Here is a 17606-nt window from a genome sequence, read left to right as displayed (position 1 = left end):
CACGTATAAAACCTTTTATCATCTCCAGTATATAATGTTTCTAGTCGGTAATACAGGCTACATTAATTCTGCATGAAGCGAACAAACCCCTACACGTGCATGCGCGTTATTTCACTCGATTTGAAATTCGCACGTGAGCAAAGAGCACCGGACTTGTACAGCAAACTACAACACTAAAAGGGCGGAGCCGAAGGAGGCCAGTATCGTCGTGACAACATGGGAAACTATAGGGGGCTGATCTTAAAAATCGTGTAACTGAGCTATATAAGCAACAACTTGTGCCTATTATGTGTTTGGAACCGTTAAAGACAATGCGGTATCTCGTTGTTTTATAACGACAGGTTTAGGTAATATATTCGGCACCATTCATCTCTTTTAATACAGCGGTGATAGTGACGTTCGGTAATGCTATACCGGCAAATTGCAACAGTCTAAAGCTGACTCGTTTAAAAAAAACTGTTACGTCCTTCTTTGCCTATATTAAAATCGCTATTTTAAAAAGTGAATGTATGTGTGTATGAAACGTTTGTAATGATGGTAGTCGGAGCTGATAACAAAACCGTGAGCACATCTAGTAAGTTTACATTGCAGCAGTTTGAAGAAAAAGAGGGGGTAGAGCTCGACAAGATGACACCCGGCAATGCTGAAGCCATGAGGCTGGCAAAGGCTGATCACCGGTCAACGGAGACAAGAGAAATGTGGGGTCGGCGTCTGGAGTTCGTGCTCGCCTCCATCGGTTATGCTGTGGGTCTGGGAAACGTGTGGCGCTTTCCGTACCTGTGCTACAGGAGCGGAGGAGGTGAGTAACGACTCCTGCATGATCACCACAGAGCCGCTCTGATACCACGCTTATATATTCATCTTATTGATACCCCTTACAAAATGTGGCCCCATAATAGTTTTCAGAATATCAGAATATTAACTATGCTTTACAGTAGGCTATATTAACCATTGCTACGCGTATTTTGAGTCTCCAAAAATTATATTACATAAATTAAAATATATCTAAAAGAAAAAAAGTACATTTTTTTTTATATAACAGGGACCCTAAAAATAAATTGGTTGAAATCCTTTGTAAACGACAACAATTTTTGGTTTCATATTCCGATCTCTCTCTCTCTCTCTCTATATATAAAACTTTGATCTGCCAAATAAGTCAGTGTGGCCAACCAACATGCAGGAATCCATTTTGTTATCATGTGACATAAGAACTACAAACCATAACACCTAGAAAACATATCACAGTTTTGATAAATAAAAAAATCCAACGGCACAACATTAAGCACTGAAATATAAGAAAAAAATATAGAAAGGGATAACGTTTCATAAACGTCGTCAGAGTTGGTATTGTGGCTTTATCAGACACTTGCACTTAACATTAAATGGAGTTGGTTTTTGACCAGCGAATGACGGAGATCTGTTTTGTCTGTCATTAGAACGGCTATATCTGAGGCAGCAAGTGCATCGCATTAAACGCTTTCACTTGAGTTTGGATCATTTTCCACGGCACACCCGACTGTGGCATGGCAACTGCCATACGGAAACGCCGCCCCTGGTTTTAATGAAAGTCTTAATAATTTTTACTTAAGGGTTTACCACCTTGTTAGACCGTAAAAAATGTAAATGTTTGTAGAAAATTGTATAAATTATTTTCATGACCTACATTTTCAAACTGTATTTTTATGACCATTGTTTTGTGTTTATTTTATCTATATTTATGTAATTTATTTGAAGCTAAGGTTGCAGCAGTTGTGTAACTATTTTATTTATATTTATGTAATTTATTTGAAGCTAAGGTTGCAGCAGTTGTGTAACTATACGATGTAACAATAGTAACTCCAGGAGTTTGTGCCATTTTTGGATATGTCTCTTGTTTTCTCACGCCAGACTTTGTTTCTATTGTTTTTTTATGTTGTTCTTTTGACCGTTTTTCCATGGTTAATTATTGACTTAAAACATACCAGTTAGAACATAAGGGGTTGTTGATTCCAAGAATATTTATCAACCATAAAATTTCATTATTGGGTTGGCAAGATGCCATATAGCCTACAGTATTTTCACTTGTATAAAAAAGTTAAAAATATGTACCAAATGCATGCCAAAATTATTTACATTTTTTCAAAAGTTTGAAGAGATGCAATATATACTGTCCCAAGAGTAATAATCAATAAAACTCAATTTCTGTAAGAACTGATCTGTGATATTTAGGATAAACATGTTTCATAGGACAGTTGTCACAAGGTTCACAGCAGATAATCCTGCATCCCACTGCTTCATGTTTGTATTGCTCCATATAGTTTTTGTTTGCTTAGTGTATATGCATATTGTCCAGATGAATGTTTGCTTTCTGCACCTGTTTTTATAGAAAGTAAAACCATTCATGACCCAAGATTCTTGATATTTTATTTAAAAAAAAAAAAAAAAGTTTATAAATCAGAGGGAATAGATTTGTGGCAAGACCTTTTTATCTATATAGAGCATGTGAATAAATCATCTTGTTCTCCTGAAAGACACTTCCTCTTTTCATGGTAAATTTGCCTTAATATGACTTGCAAGAAAATAGTTTTAACCTCACAGAATGACTCTGCAAAATAAAACAAATTGTGGGTTAGAAAATGGAATGACAAGACTATTTGACTACTCTTTTGATGTATCCCCGTCAAATTTATGAAGACAAAAATACATTTGTGGCCATTGAAGTAAAACAATATTTTTTTATTAATAATGGTGTCAGTTTTATTTAAAGAATATTTAGTCATTTAATCAGTTATTGCAATCTTGTCTCATGTTTCATTTTCCAATCTTTCACATGTTCCAGGTGCTTTCTTGATTCCCTACTTCATCATGTTGTTTCTCTGTGGTATCCCACTGCTGTTCATGGAGTTCACTGTTGGGCAGTACACCCGTCTGGGGCCGGTCCACGCTCTGGCTAAAATATGTCCCCTTTTCAAAGGTGAGTGGTCCGTGTGCCCCAATCCCTCACATCTCCTGTGTTCAAAACATAGTCCAAAAAAAATGGGCAGTCTTTTTATTGTATATGTTGTATGGGACATTCCAATATTTCAATCACACAAATAACCTCCTGTTCAACACTGTTCAAACCTGTTCAATGATAATTTGACATCAAATGAGTTCAATGAATATGTTTTAGAAATAAATTATTTAAAGATGTTAATCTAATGTATTTTTATATATTCCTTGTAAAACCACTGGATGGCTTTGCCTGCTGTGCACCTTGGTTTTTGTTTATCAGTGATTATTTATGTCCTGCTTTTTTCTGTTGTTTACTGTATCAACAAAAGTGAATGCTCATCATATATCATGGAAGTTTGCTTCTTTGCACACATAGTTATTGAACAGTGTTACAGTAACATATTTTAAGCATTGCAACTCTTTGTAACTGCATTATCATTTCGCTTAACTGAACAATCTCGTCTCTTTGCTTTGACATGGCATGTATATTGACCTCAGAGCTTGTCTTCTCCCCTTTACATTGGATTTTTTCCTATAAAATGTGTGGATCTGCAACTATATTACACTTGATCTCTGATGATCTAGTGATGGCTGATCTTATTACTACTCAGTTTTCTGTACCTGAATCAACTTTATCATATTTGAATTCCTATGTTTATAAAAACATGCGTTGTTAATGTGCAAACAACAACATTTCCTCTAGAATCCTGATCACGTTTAAGTGAAAAATCGTTATTACTGATAATTTTGTTTGGAATATTTAGAAATAAATATATTTTAGTTTATTTATAGGTTATTGTAGGTTTATAGGTTATGTTTTATTGCCATGTGATACATTTAAAAAAAAAAATACTATCTGCATAATTGTTACCAAAAATAAATAAATCACAATTAAATAAAAATAAAAGTTTTGAAATAATTTGTGTAAATTAGTCATTTTTATGTATATTGAGGGCAACCCATTTGTAACCAAAGTGAGTGTCAACATTAAGAAGTTCAGCCATCACTGTTCGTCATTTGGGTTTCTTTATATTTTTATTTATTTGACATTCTTTCACCTGCTAACAAGGACTTCTTTCCTCAAAGACAGAGATAGTCTACCCGGTCAAATCTTTTGGGTCCGTCCCTTGATATAGGGCCGATTATGGCTCCTTGGTAGCAGAGGGACTGAAGCAGGTAGTTCTTTCTGTATATTCTCTTGACTGAAATGTACCCTTATGTCACATTCTTTGTGGTGTTCTGACAATCCAACAAAAAAAAAAAAGTGAGTAATGGGCTATTCAGCGGCTCTCCTTTGTAATAAAGCTCCTCCTTTTACTCCTGCATTATCTATATGCTCAGTAAAGTAACCTCACACCTAAGTAACTTTTCTGTCTCTGGGGGTAATCATTTCCTAACGGGTTAGTCTTTCACCAGGTGTTGACTTCAGGGTTGCATGACTTGCATGACCATGGTCAAAATGGCACCGTTCAGCTCAGTATAAGACTAGAATGGAACAAGATGTTAGAATTACATATTTGCGCACTTAACAGGAAAAAGAGAGAGTGCGCATACAATTATGTTTAATCATACAACACTAATGTGATTCTCGAAATGTGGAACTGGTGGTAGAATTGCATGTGGTACATTAGAGAAGATGAATTCTGTGGGTTCTTTCCTGCACAAGCAAACAGATGAAAATACAAAAGATGGGTTTTTCTCAGAAAAAAACTAACTATCTTGATAAACCTGTGTGACAGTCAGCTCTAATGCTTTTCTCCCTGGCTAATACCTGCAGGTTATGGTATTTGTCACAGAAACAAAATTCTTCCATACATTTTTAATTAATTCAACTGAATATCCTTTAATGCAGATCTGGTTTTTGTCTGCAAATCCAGCCTTGCTGTCTGTTCACACAATTTAAAGTGTAGTTGTAGAACTAATTTGGCTGATCTGAAGCAAACATCTATAGATGTGAAACTCAAAAGAATTATTTGAGGCCCAGCTGTTCTCCATAAGAAAATAATGGTAACATCGGGTTTATTTACTCATTGAAATATAATAAATATTTACATGCCAAGTAGTGTTTTCTCTTTTAATGATATGTGATGCCATTTTAGGTTCAAACTTGTTCTCAATTAGAAATGCATACAAACCTTTTAATAACTTCAACAGATCTGTTTATGAAATAAAATTCTGAGCAACACAGTTTACAATAATGTTATTTGCAGTGGATAGTAACCATGGTCATGCAAAAACAAAACCGTTTGGATTGACTGGTTGAGTCTGGATTTCCAGTAGAGCATCCAATGATCCCATTATGCCTCTGGTCTATAGTTTCGCTGAAGCAGTGGACTCATATAGGCTTAAGTTCAGGAGACCAAAAGGCACTGAGGGAATCTGGGTGACCTTGGAGGGCACCACGGAACGTGCCAACAACAACATTCCTGTTTTTAGAGCTTTCTGCTATTCAGGACTGAAACAACAAATGAACATTCCATTTAGACGGTGGGAAAGGGACCCAAAATAATGCCAAGATCCACAGAGAGTGATGATAGCTAATCCACGGATTTAAAGCGGGCATCAAAACATGGAAAAAAAATCAAATCAGTGATCTTTGCATTGTCATCCTCCTACCATGTTGTTTTGGGTCACAGTGAATGATTAGATTGGTTTCCCACACATATCTATATTGGATTCAGAACTGTTCAACTGTTTGATTTGGCAACTAAACCATAAATAGATCACTAAGAATAGATTATATAGCACATTTTCTTTCTCCAAAGCTTATTTTAAAAACCCTGATGACTGGACTGGTCTTTGAGAAATGTTTTTTTTCTTACTATGCGGCTGTTAATTTTTAAACATCTTCCTGATGTTCATATTCAGTTTCTAAAGCAAATTCTGTTTCACTCCAGGCTTCTGTGAGATTTCAACCCTGATTACTGTATGGCAGTAACGAATCAAAATCACTGGAAGCAACGCTGTTGTGATTATATCAGAATGTCAATGATGTGCCACTGCCTGCACAGAAGAGAAGTGTATTAAGTTAAACCCTGACCATTGAATCCTTTTGTGACGAAGGCATATTCTGTGGATTGCTAATAGTCCTGTTTCTTATTTCTCAGGATGTAATTAATACTTGAAATCACTGAGAAACTGAACTACTATTGTGTAAGCAAGTGGTTTTGTTGTTGAGGTTAAAGCCAGCGCATTCAAATAAGCTCAATGATATTTTGTTGTATCAGTCACTTTGTGAAAGCTAGCCAAAGGCAGATATTAACAGGTTGCATGACATTCTCTCATACAACTTGGCAACAGTTTTGTGCAGTAATTCTGTCTGCCAACAGCATGAAACCATTAAAATTCATTTGACTTGTAGAAATCATGAAGCTAGACTTAAAACAGTAATATTGTTGGTTGTTTCTCTTTGGCCAATTGTCTGTCCTCAGTGAGCATTTGAACTTTTTGTAATAGTTGTGTATAAGTCCCTCAGTTGTACTCAGTGTGAAAAGATGGATCTAAAAATCATAGTCATTGTTGGAAAGGGTTCAAATACGCAAAAGATGCAGGCAAACCAAAGAATTTGTGGGACCTGAAGGATTTTTCTCAAGAACAGCGGGCAGTTTAACTGTTCAGGACAAACAAGGGACTCATGAACAACCATCACAAAACAAATAAACGGCTGTGGATCATCCAGGTAACAACACAGTATTAAGAATCAAGTGTATGTAAACTTTTGAACGGGGTCATTTTTATAAAGTCAAGTATTATTTTCTCTTGTGGACGATATGCAAACGTCTTTTACATGAAATATCTTATTCAGGTCAGTACTAAATAAAAAATAACATGCATTTTGTATGATCCCTCTTATTTTGGTAAAATAATTAACATTTTGCAGATACTACAGAGTATGTAAAATTTTGACCACAGCTGTATATATATATATATATTACAGGTAACAAGTATACAAGACATTTTTAGCAATATTGAGTGTGCCTGAGATCTTTTGAAATTAAGTCTTGTGCATCTTTAAAATTTGAAATCTAATGTTTAGCATAACATTGCACAGCCTTACTGGATTAATTCATGCAATCCTTAAAAAAAAAAAAAAACTCTTTTCTGATACAAATCTCCTAGAACCTCTTGCATTATCCCTGGTTGTTTTGGCCAACCACCAAAAATATTCAATAAAAAAAGGATAACGAAGAGTCATGGGAAACTGATGAAAAGGTTTTTTTTCCTTTAGCATACATTCAGAAATGTTTTCAGATAGAAACCTAAAACATCTGTCTTAAAAATTTGCTTTGTTCTTTTGGAACTTGTATATTAACCTAAAAAAGTACTTCTGGAGGTCAACAGATTTATTCTTTTTCTTCTAAAACAAAAGCTAAACATTTCAGAGCCTCTGAAGAGCCCTAGGTGCTGTTCCAATGTGAGTCTGTTCAGCAGGGATAAACTTGGACAAGGTGGCAGAAAACGGTGGTGTCTTTTGGTGTCTCACTTTTTCTTTGTCTGTCCTCAGGTGTGGGTCTTGCCACAGTGGTGATTTCTTATGTGCTCTGCACCTACTACAATGTGCTCATGACCTGGGCTCTCTACTACCTACTTCACTCCTTCAGCCCCTCATTGCCATGGCAATCCTGCAACAACACATGGAATGCGGTTGGCAACTGTTCCACTGGTTTTCCTGGCAATGCCACACATCTGCAATCGGCCAGTCAACAGTTCTTTGAGTGAGTAACAGATTTAATTTGTTTACTGTCTTTAATGTTTATGCCATTTTTGGTGAGAATGCTTGACTTTTTGTCAGAGGTTGATTATAGTTGTGTATCACTCTGTATTGTTGACTTTTCATATTCAATGTAAATGGAACATTTGGAAAAGTTATTGGAAAGAGTGCTTTCTTATTGTGTGTAGAATTTGTGGATTTCCAATGAAATTATGGACATCAATGAACATTTAATGAGTCTTTAACAATATATTTTTTAAAGTGTATATTCATTTAATTACATCCTGAGATGTGCTCTGTTTTGTGACTGTGCTTTGTAAAATGATGTTTCAATGTTTTGTTTTTGTTTTGGGTTTTTTTCAGTCACAAGGTGCTAGAAATGACCAAAGGGATTGAGCATGCTGGAGGGATTCGTTGGGAACTCTTTGGTCTTCTAGTTCTGGCCTGGGCCATTGTTTATTTCTGTATCTTTAAAGGGGTCAAATCCACTGGAAAGGTCTGAGTTCAGAGCTCACATCATTTCTTAACAGATTCAATGCATTCGAATATCTAAATTAAGCCTTTAGTATGGGAAACAATAGCATATTGAAACTACAAAGAGATAGTTAAGGATTGTGTCTTTATAAAAATATAAACAATGTGTTTGAGTGTATAGAATAAGGCTATATTAACTGTAATAGTAACCATATTTATCAAATTTATTCAGGTGAATAACCCTCAGTATATTTCATTTTATTTGTCAAAAAAAGACAGAAATCAAATAATATATATATAAAAAATTAATAAAATTAAATAATTTTCTATATTATTATTATTATATATAGAAATTATATAGTTTTGCCTTATCACAAATATAAATCCCCCTGTCGACTCTGTCCATAGGTTGTGTACTTTACTGCCACATTCCCTTATTTCATACTGTTTGCATTACTGATCAATAATGTCCAGTTGCCTGGAGCAAAAGATGGTATCCTCTTCTTCCTCATGCCAAACTGGAGTAAACTCTTGGAAGTCCAGGTGAGATTATACGTGAATGAACATACATGAAGTCACGTAGTGTTAAAAACAAACTAGAAGCTGTTTACATGCTACCACATCATTACTGTAGTACCGCTGACAAACAACAACATTACTGTGGGAACTGTGGTGGTTTACCATTTGACATGTAATTAGCACTTGGTGAAGTGAATCAGCAGGTCCGGAGCAGGTTTGAAATAATAACTTTAACACTGGAAAATCTTTGAAAACACCCATGCTTCATGTAAAAACAAAGGCACTGAATGCATGGCAGGTTTATTTCTCATGACACGTTTCCCCTGTTTCTATTTATGTTGCTTGTATAAATGCTTATACAAATTGCCAAACCCAATAATTGCACATTTTGTTTTTTGTTTTTTCATAAAAAGGTTAACTACAGAAATGTTGGAATTAAATTGCTATTAAATATTTAGATCAATTGAGAGTCCTAGTAATTCCATATAATAAAACAAACATGACATGATTCCTGTTAATGTTTCATTAAAACTCAAAACTTTAGATAACTGTTTATGTTAACAATATATGGACAAAGGACAAAAATAAAACCTTGCGCTTGTTTGTCTTTGTTAATCTTATGTTGTAGGTGTGGGTCAATGCTGCTGCTCAGGTCTTCAACTCGATTGGCATTTCCTTTGGTTCTATGATATCTATGGCCAGTTACAACAAGTTCAACAACAACATCCTCAGGTAAGCAATATAGCAGTGAAGGTTTTTAAAGATACATGTTAGGGGTATTGGTTGGTTTTGTCCCAGGTGCTGATTTTACATTTTAAAAGCTTATTTAATTCAAATAAATGTATCTAAGTAAATAAAAAAAACTGTGTTTGAAAAATGTACTTTTGTAGCTTTCAAACTGTAACCTTGCTTTTTATTTGCTTTGAAGTTTATTACACTGATCAGAACTAGGTGTAGCACATTAGGTCAAAAGGCAAATATTAATAATTAATCATAACTTGTTATAATTAATTATAAATATTTGGATCAGCTAATGGAGTTAATATTACAATCAGCAAATCTGTTCGCCCAGCAAACACCTGGTGTTAATTGTTTATTAATTCTAAGAAATGTATTCCCGAGGTATGGGAAATAACGTCCTTATTGTACAATAATACTCGGAGCATGTAGCCAAAATCTACATGATTAGGGACTCCAGTTATGAGCAAAACGACAAACAGTCTTGAGTGTGATACAAACAACACTTTATTAACTACACTAAATACTTATTAAAACTATTCTAACACACACACACATATAAGAGAACTTAAGCAGAGTACAGGAATGCAAGAAGTTATAGTATTGTTTGAGATTGAGCAGATCAACAGCCTTGAGCAAACCATCAAATCATTTCTTAGTTCTTAGTTAATTTCTTCTTTAAAAGGGGTGGGAATACTTAATGGATCAAACAATGAGACTAAGTTTGATACTTGCATGTGTTGTCCATTTGAATAAAAGTGTCCTGATGCAGTTTGTTGAGGCTCCAGTTGATCTTGGCTGATTTTGTCTTGATGAGAGAGAACCAGCTGAAGTCTGAGGACCTTTGGTGAATGGAAAGACAAGGCCGCAGCCTGGCACAAACTTAGGGTTCCTTAGAAGACTTCTAGCTCAGCATCCTCATCTTCTCCGAATCTAAAAACCGTGTGAGGATGTCACACTGTCAGGGTTCGTCCAATAAATGCAGGAAGCATGATTTACATGATTTGCAAACATTCAGTTCTTTATAGTTTTCCCATTCTTTTTTTCTTTTTTTTTTTTTTTTTAACATACACTTGGCCATATATAAAGAAAAAAAAAACTACACAAATAAAGAAAAGAAAATATGGAGCCCCTAACAAACCAAACCCAGCCCTTATATTACCGGGACCGTACCATTAACAAATGACCGAGGGGTCACTCACACACAAATACATTCAAATAACTTAACTACCTAAATTAAACAAATTCACATCTCATTTAGAACAGAAAAAATAAAAATAATACCATCCATAAATCATTTATACTCTATAACAATTCATATAAATAACGAACAACATAATTTGTCTCTGCTCGTTGTTACACCTTCCATTCACCAGCGTGCACTCCAGCGAATAGGGAATAATAATTAGGAGCTATCTGTCCTCCTTTAGCGCGCATAAAGAAGACAACCTAAACTACCTAACTTAGAGCATAACTATTTAGACAAATTAGCAACAAAAAAAACATACAAAGATAAATACAAATTTACAAAGGAAGAGAAAAATGGAAAAGAAAACGCATCAAAACCAATACATAAATAAACAATCAACTTACCTAGCAAACATTTATAACACACACAGTCATCATACACACCGTCAGGATTTGAGTGAGCCAATGAGGAATAGTACCTTTGGAGGGAAATTTTACGATCCTTTGTCATCTAGCAGGGTGTTTTGCAAATGAAACTGGATTGGCTGGTCAAGAGGAGAATCTTCAAAGATTCTTATAATACTAATGTGTCACAAAGTTAGCAAAATGTAATGTAAAAGAACAAATAGGAAACGTAATGTGGAGCTCATAGATACTAAGCATGGCATATGTGTGATCGTGGTTAATTAAGTAATACTAAAACATTCATTCAAGGTTTAATATATAAGCAAAACACTATAAAAGAACATAAGATTACATAGGTTCTGTTCCCTTGCACATAGCACCTTTCCACATACTTTCGATCAATAACACAGTCTTATCAGATTGTAGCCCTGGTAACTGAGCCCTCTTGGAGTGATCGTTTCACTTCAGGGCATGGTCCATGGAACTCACAGAGTGGGTTTTAAAGATTATTTGATAACAAATGATTGTGTGTCTGCTTGGTCCAGTCGTTACAAGGGTCTGTTATCTTTCAGGAAAACATGATTCTTTCTCCTCATCACTCTTCACCTTTTATTTTACAGGGACACATTTATCGTCTCTCTAGCTAATTCAGCCACTAGTATCGTGGCCGGGTTTGTTATTTTCTCTGCCATTGGGTACATGGCCCACATTCACAACCTGCCTATAGATGACATTGCCACTGATGGTGAGTTTGTTTTCCTTTTCTCTGTAATATCAGTTTCTGCAGCTGTGAATCTAGTCCTCCCCTGTCCTTGTGTGTTTCAAGGTTTGTTCACAAGCAGGAAATAAACTTAATCGCTTGGTCTGGTTGAACCAATTTTACTGTCTGGTTTTATTGCTGTGTCTCTGTACAGCCAAGAATCACAATTTAGTTTTAAGGACCAGAGGATCACAAAGAATCTCTGTTATCTTTTTTATGTGCTCTTTGCTGTTGTGCTCTTGTGATCGTTGGGAAATCTAATGCACTCTACATGAGGTTGGCGATTAACATCAAGTTGAGATGAAGCAGGATAATAAATGAAAAGTTCTCCTTCTTTACCACCAGAGAGAGGAGGTGAAGGGTGGGTAGGATTATGCCAAAAAAAAAGAATAAAAGGGACTATTCATGGAAGAAACAGAATCAGGAAGAATCGGATGAAGGTAGACTGAGTAGAACAGTGTGAAAACAAAAAACTGATAAAAGCATGTCCTTGAGTCGAGCTGCCCTCAAGAGTACTTCACAGCAGTTTACAATATCATAATATTTTTGTGTTTATATTACAGCACTGTTTATTAAAACATTCAAGTTCATCAGTTTCCACAAGTTTAACCCATTAAGACCTCAAGGAGAACACAGAGTGCTGATGTTGGATAATGTTATACTTAAGAAAAATGAGTTCACACACACTGTTTGATATCATATTTTGATATTATATTTATTTATTTATTTTTTGAGGAGGCACTTCCTCAAAAGAAATACCCCTGCCTCAACTATGGTCACCTTATCAGCTAAATTTCACCCAGTCATCTTTCATCTTGACTTTCTCTTGCAGGCAGATGTTTTCCTCTGAGACATGCAATTATAGTAGTGTTGTTCAGTGGCTTTACGGAGTATTTCTCATCATAGCAAATAGTTTAATGTCTTTGTCACATTCATTTCTTCACTCTCTGTTCTCTCTCCTTTGGAGAGTCTCTTAAAAATCAAAAATAATTTTCTCCGGTTTCCCCAGCTACTTTTCTGATTCTTTTTAGTCTCCTTCTCTTCCTGTCTTATTTTGGGTTTTGAGTACTATAGGAATCTATAATCTGCACTTTTTATCAATTTCTGCACTGATTTGGGGGAAAAAGTGCAGAATATAAATTGATTTAAACATGCTAAAATGTGTTAAGCGTAATCTCTTTTCTCTTATTACTAATCTCTTATTATCTCTTAGTACTAAGCTCTTACTGCGATCTGAAAACGGTTAGATTCTCTAAAAGTGTGTGTGTGTGTGTGTGTCTGTGTGTGTGTGTGTGTCTGTGTGTGTCTGTGTCTGTTTTCTTGCAGGGCCTGGTCTGGTGTTTGTGGTGTATCCTGAAGTTTTCTCCACTATGCCAGTTTCTCAGCTTTGGGCTCCTCTGTTTTTCATCATGTTACTCTGCCTTGGATTAGACAGTCAGGTAGAACAGGCTTCAAAACATAATTTCAATCCCGAGTAAGCTTCCTTTCTGTCTAATACCCACATAAAGCAGGCAGCTACTCTCTAAGAAGCCATTCAAACAAGATATGCTCTTGTTTTCTCTGTCAACAAGTGCTAAACTGACATCTTTAACCTTTGCAGTGGATCTCACTGCTTTTCTCAGCATATGTAAATATATTAATAATTGACAATTCTTTGCATTCATATTGAATCAGTTTTGTCACAGTGCATTCTGCAATTGTCTTCTGTGCAAAGTATAAACCTAATGCTGCCTTGGTGAAGTTTGGTAGGCCACAGATGGCAAATTTGTTTGTTTTAAAAAAGGATTAAATTTGTCATCTGCTTTTATTGCTATGTTTCTGAACTGCCAAAAATCATAATTCAGAGATTTAAGGACCAAGATTACACAGGATTCTTATATTCTCTTTAAGCTGTGAAAAGCTGTTTCTTCATTGCACACAGTGTCAACACCTTGCTAGCAAATGAGAAACAAGAGCGCAGTTGGAAAATCCATGCCCCATGTGTTTAGATGGAGCGGGATAATACATGAAAACGTCTAATTCTTGTGTGTGGAAAGGTGATCCGAATGAGGGAAGGGCCCAACTCAGCAGGTTTTTCAACAGAGCTATAATCATGTGTTTGTGCATTTTGACCTGTTATATGTGTACATGTGCACTGTGCAGTTTGCCATGGTGGAGGTGGCTGTAACGTTCATCATGGACGGTTTTGGCAAGAAGGTTTTGCAAGTTTTTAAGAGAAAGGAGCTGATTGTTCTGGCGGTGTGCAGCCTTGGCTTTCTGCTGGGGATTCCTCATATTACCAGGGTAAATATGATCTAGTTTCACTTCATTAACAAGTGTTGTGTTCTTACAGTTGAGATTTTGTTATACTTGGATCAGTTGGATTTACGACTGCACCTGGAACTGTTTACACTTGACACTTGGAACATAATTTTAGTTTGAGAAGAAAAAATATATTGATATCTAATGCATCTTTTTAAAACTATATTCAATTTATTTTGAAATGTAACCATTTTAGAGCTTATAAATAAATTCAACAAATAAAATTCAGTAAGTATGTTTAAATAAAGTCAAGTTTTTTTTACAAAAAGAACAGAAGGAAGGAAAATTATATTCCGTTTTTAATTTGGACCAGTTTAACAATACATGTAAAAAAGAAGACAAAATCTATATTTCTACATACGTTTTACTAACTAATTTTAATATGTAAAAAATGTTGTCTGTGACCTACAGTGAGCATATATAATGAAGCAAATGAATCCGAGTTTTAATTCAGTTCTTTGAAATGTACGGTTTGAACTGATTCACTGAATTGAATCAAACTTAGCAACTGATGTTTTTGCTAATGAAGTTTAGACACCATTAAAGACATTGTAAAAACACATCTTAATTCTTCCATACTTAAAAAATATGTAATATTATTTTTGGGAAACTTAAAGGCCAAAAAAAAATAAAAAATACAAGCACCATTTAAAATATCTGCTGTATAGCCATTGTTTTGAATATGGACACGAAAACCTAACCCTCATTTTGATGCTAATGAAATAATACTGTGTGTGTGCAGGGTGGGATATATGTGTTTCAGCTGATGGATCACTACACAGCTGTGGTGTCTCTAATGTTTCTGGCCTTCTTCGAGGTGCTCGCCATCACTCTCATATTTGGTAAGTTTCACTTCCTTCAGTCTGCACTTCAAGATCATAGAAAATCAGATGTAACCATTGTACCACTGCTCCTATTGAGATATGAAGGTTTATGCTTTTATCTCACCTCTTTCTTGCTCTCTCACACATACGCAGGAGTGAGACGGCTCAGTGTAATGGTGGAGAATATGCTGGGAAAGAAACCAAACCTCTTCTTCCGTGTTTGTTGGCAGTTCCTGTCACCCATGCTTGTGCTGGTGAGGAAAAGAAAAACTTGGCTTTCTGCTGGGGATTCCTCATATTACCAGGGTAAATATGATCTAGTTTCACTTCATTAACAAGTGTTGTGTTCTTACAGTTGAGATTTTGTTATACTTGGATCAGTTGGATTTACGACTGCACCTGGAACTGTTTACACTTGACACTTGGAACATAATTTTAGTTTGAGAAGAAAAAATATATTGATATCTAATGCATCTTTTTAAAACTATATTCAATTTATTTTGAAATGTAACCATTTTAGAGCTTATAAATAAATTCAACAAATAAAATTCAGTAAGTATGTTTAAATAAAGTCAAGTTTTTTTTACAAAAAGAACAGAAGGAAGGAAAATTATATTCCGTTTTTAATTTGGACCAGTTTAACAATACATGTAAAAAAGAAGACAAAATCTATATTTCTACATACGTTTTACTAACTAATTTTAATATGTAAAAAATGTTGTCTGTGACCTACAGTGAGCATATATAATGAAGCAAATGAATCCGAGTTTTAATTCAGTTCTTTGAAATGTACGGTTTGAACTGATTCACTGAATTGAATCAAACTTAGCAACTGATGTTTTTGCTAATGAAGTTTAGACACCATTAAAGACATTGTAAAAACACATCTTAATTCTTCCATACTTAAAAAATATGTAATATTATTTTTGGGAAACTTAAAGGCCAAAAAAAAATAAAAAATACAAGCACCATTTAAAATATCTGCTGTATAGCCATTGTTTTGAATATGGACACGAAAACCTAACCCTCATTTTGATGCTAATGAAATAATACTGTGTGTGTGCAGGGTGGGATATATGTGTTTCAGCTGATGGATCACTACACAGCTGTGGTGTCTCTAATGTTTCTGGCCTTCTTCGAGGTGCTCGCCATCACTCTCATATTTGGTAAGTTTCACTTCCTTCAGTCTGCACTTCAAGATCATAGAAAATCAGATGTAACCATTGTACCACTGCTCCTATTGAGATATGAAGGTTTATGCTTTTATCTCACCTCTTTCTTGCTCTCTCACACATACGCAGGAGTGAGACGGCTCAGTGTAATGGTGGAGAATATGCTGGGAAAGAAACCAAACCTCTTCTTCCGTGTTTGTTGGCAGTTCCTGTCACCCATGCTTGTGCTGGTGAGGAAAAGAAAAACGTACATACATTTTGGGATCCTCTATAACATTGACAACTGTGTGTCCCCCCCCCACCCCCACCCCCCCCATAAGACCATTTTTACATTAAGTAGCAGTAAACTGAAATAAAATCAATGACAAAACTACTTTTTGTCAGATTGTATTGTGCACACATCCTTATACATAGGATATGGGCATCCTAAATGCCCTTGCGTTACCTTAAATTCACTTTTTTATTTATTTTTTTTTAACAATTTGAGGACATTCAAATCTTTAAAATCTTAACATTGAAAATACATTTATTAATAGTAATAGAGTAGAGCCTGGTTTGTGTCTGTTCAAGTGCAGAAAGTTCAGATGGGGTATAATGCTTTGTTTTGAATGAATAATAATGTCCTCTTTCCTGGCTCTCTCTGCAGGGTATTCTGATCTCCAGTATTTTTCAGTACACTCCAGCTCGATACGGGAAGTCCTACACATACCCGTTCTGGGCAGAGGTGGTGGGCTGGTTCATCTCTCTCATCTCCATCATCTGGATTCCACTTGGGGCTGTACATGAGCTTTGGACCACAGAAGGGTCTCTGCTGCAGGTATGTACAGTGCACAAACATTCACTATATCAATATTTGTTTTGTTTCTCCATGTCAAAATGAACCCAGTGCCTCTCTATCTGTCTCTGATGCAGAGGTTGAAAAAGTCCATAACCCCAACTGTAGATCTGGAGTCTGTTTCCGAGAAACCATCGGCCGAGTCCATTGCGCTGTTCACTGCTGCTTAGACGCCTGCTAGTGTGTGTTCTTGGTATGTTTACTCATTAGAAGTACAAAATAGCTTTGCTTAAACTGTAAAAACTATAATTTTATGTTTTATTAGTATTCATATTCTGTTTATTGTATTTGAGATTAATGCTGAAAAGAACAAACACCAAAAAGGTCCCAGAATTTCAATATGGCATTAATATTGATGAAAGTCTGTTTTTTTTATTGCATAATTGAATAACGTTTTTTTACATGTATTTATTTGATTATTTTACAGTTGTTTTTTATGTAAAAAGATTAAGAGATTTTATTCATATTTTTCTTCAAGTAAAGAAATGTAAAATATATGATGATTTAATAAGAGAGCAGTGACAAGATTTTGTTTTTTCTCCGTTATTTAAACTTTAAAATAATTAATCATGGAGCTTGAAATTTGATGGAATATATCTTTTGATACACTGATCTGAAGGACTGATGAAACCTTAAAATGAAACCTAAAACTGATGCCACTGCAGTAACAAATGCCTGTTTTCATGAAACTCTTTCGCAAAGTTCT

At 35.2% G+C, this 17606-nt stretch overlaps 1 protein-coding gene across 2 annotated transcripts; it reads left to right on the top strand.

Moving 5' to 3' along the window:
* Positions 1–241: 241 nt before the first annotated feature.
* LOC107696069 (sodium- and chloride-dependent GABA transporter ine-like) lies at positions 242–17255 on the top strand. 2 transcript variants are annotated; one of them, XM_016496215.1, is made up of 13 exons: positions 242–799; positions 2819–2953; positions 7478–7688; positions 8048–8180; positions 8567–8701; positions 9306–9409; positions 11629–11753; positions 13095–13207; positions 13911–14051; positions 14812–14911; positions 15047–15147; positions 16712–16882; positions 16978–17255. In XM_016496215.1, exons 1-13 carry the CDS (start codon positions 532–534, stop codon positions 17068–17070), a joined length of 1830 nt encoding a protein of 609 aa, XP_016351701.1. In that variant the 5' UTR covers positions 242–531; the 3' UTR covers positions 17071–17255. The 2 variants fall into 2 exon arrangements, with proteins under 2 accessions (XP_016351701.1, XP_016351702.1); XM_016496216.1 differs by having other exon boundaries at positions 16952–17019.
* Positions 17256–17606: the final 351 nt, after the last annotated feature.

This window comes from Sinocyclocheilus anshuiensis, unplaced genomic scaffold (assembly GCF_001515605.1).
Source record: "Sinocyclocheilus anshuiensis isolate Anshui unplaced genomic scaffold, SAMN03320099.WGS_v1.1 scaffold935, whole genome shotgun sequence".
Taxonomy (NCBI): Eukaryota; Metazoa; Chordata; class Actinopteri; order Cypriniformes; family Cyprinidae; genus Sinocyclocheilus; species Sinocyclocheilus anshuiensis.
The sequence above is the reverse complement of the archived record's forward strand: the minus strand, read 5'-3'. Positions and strand labels throughout refer to the sequence as shown.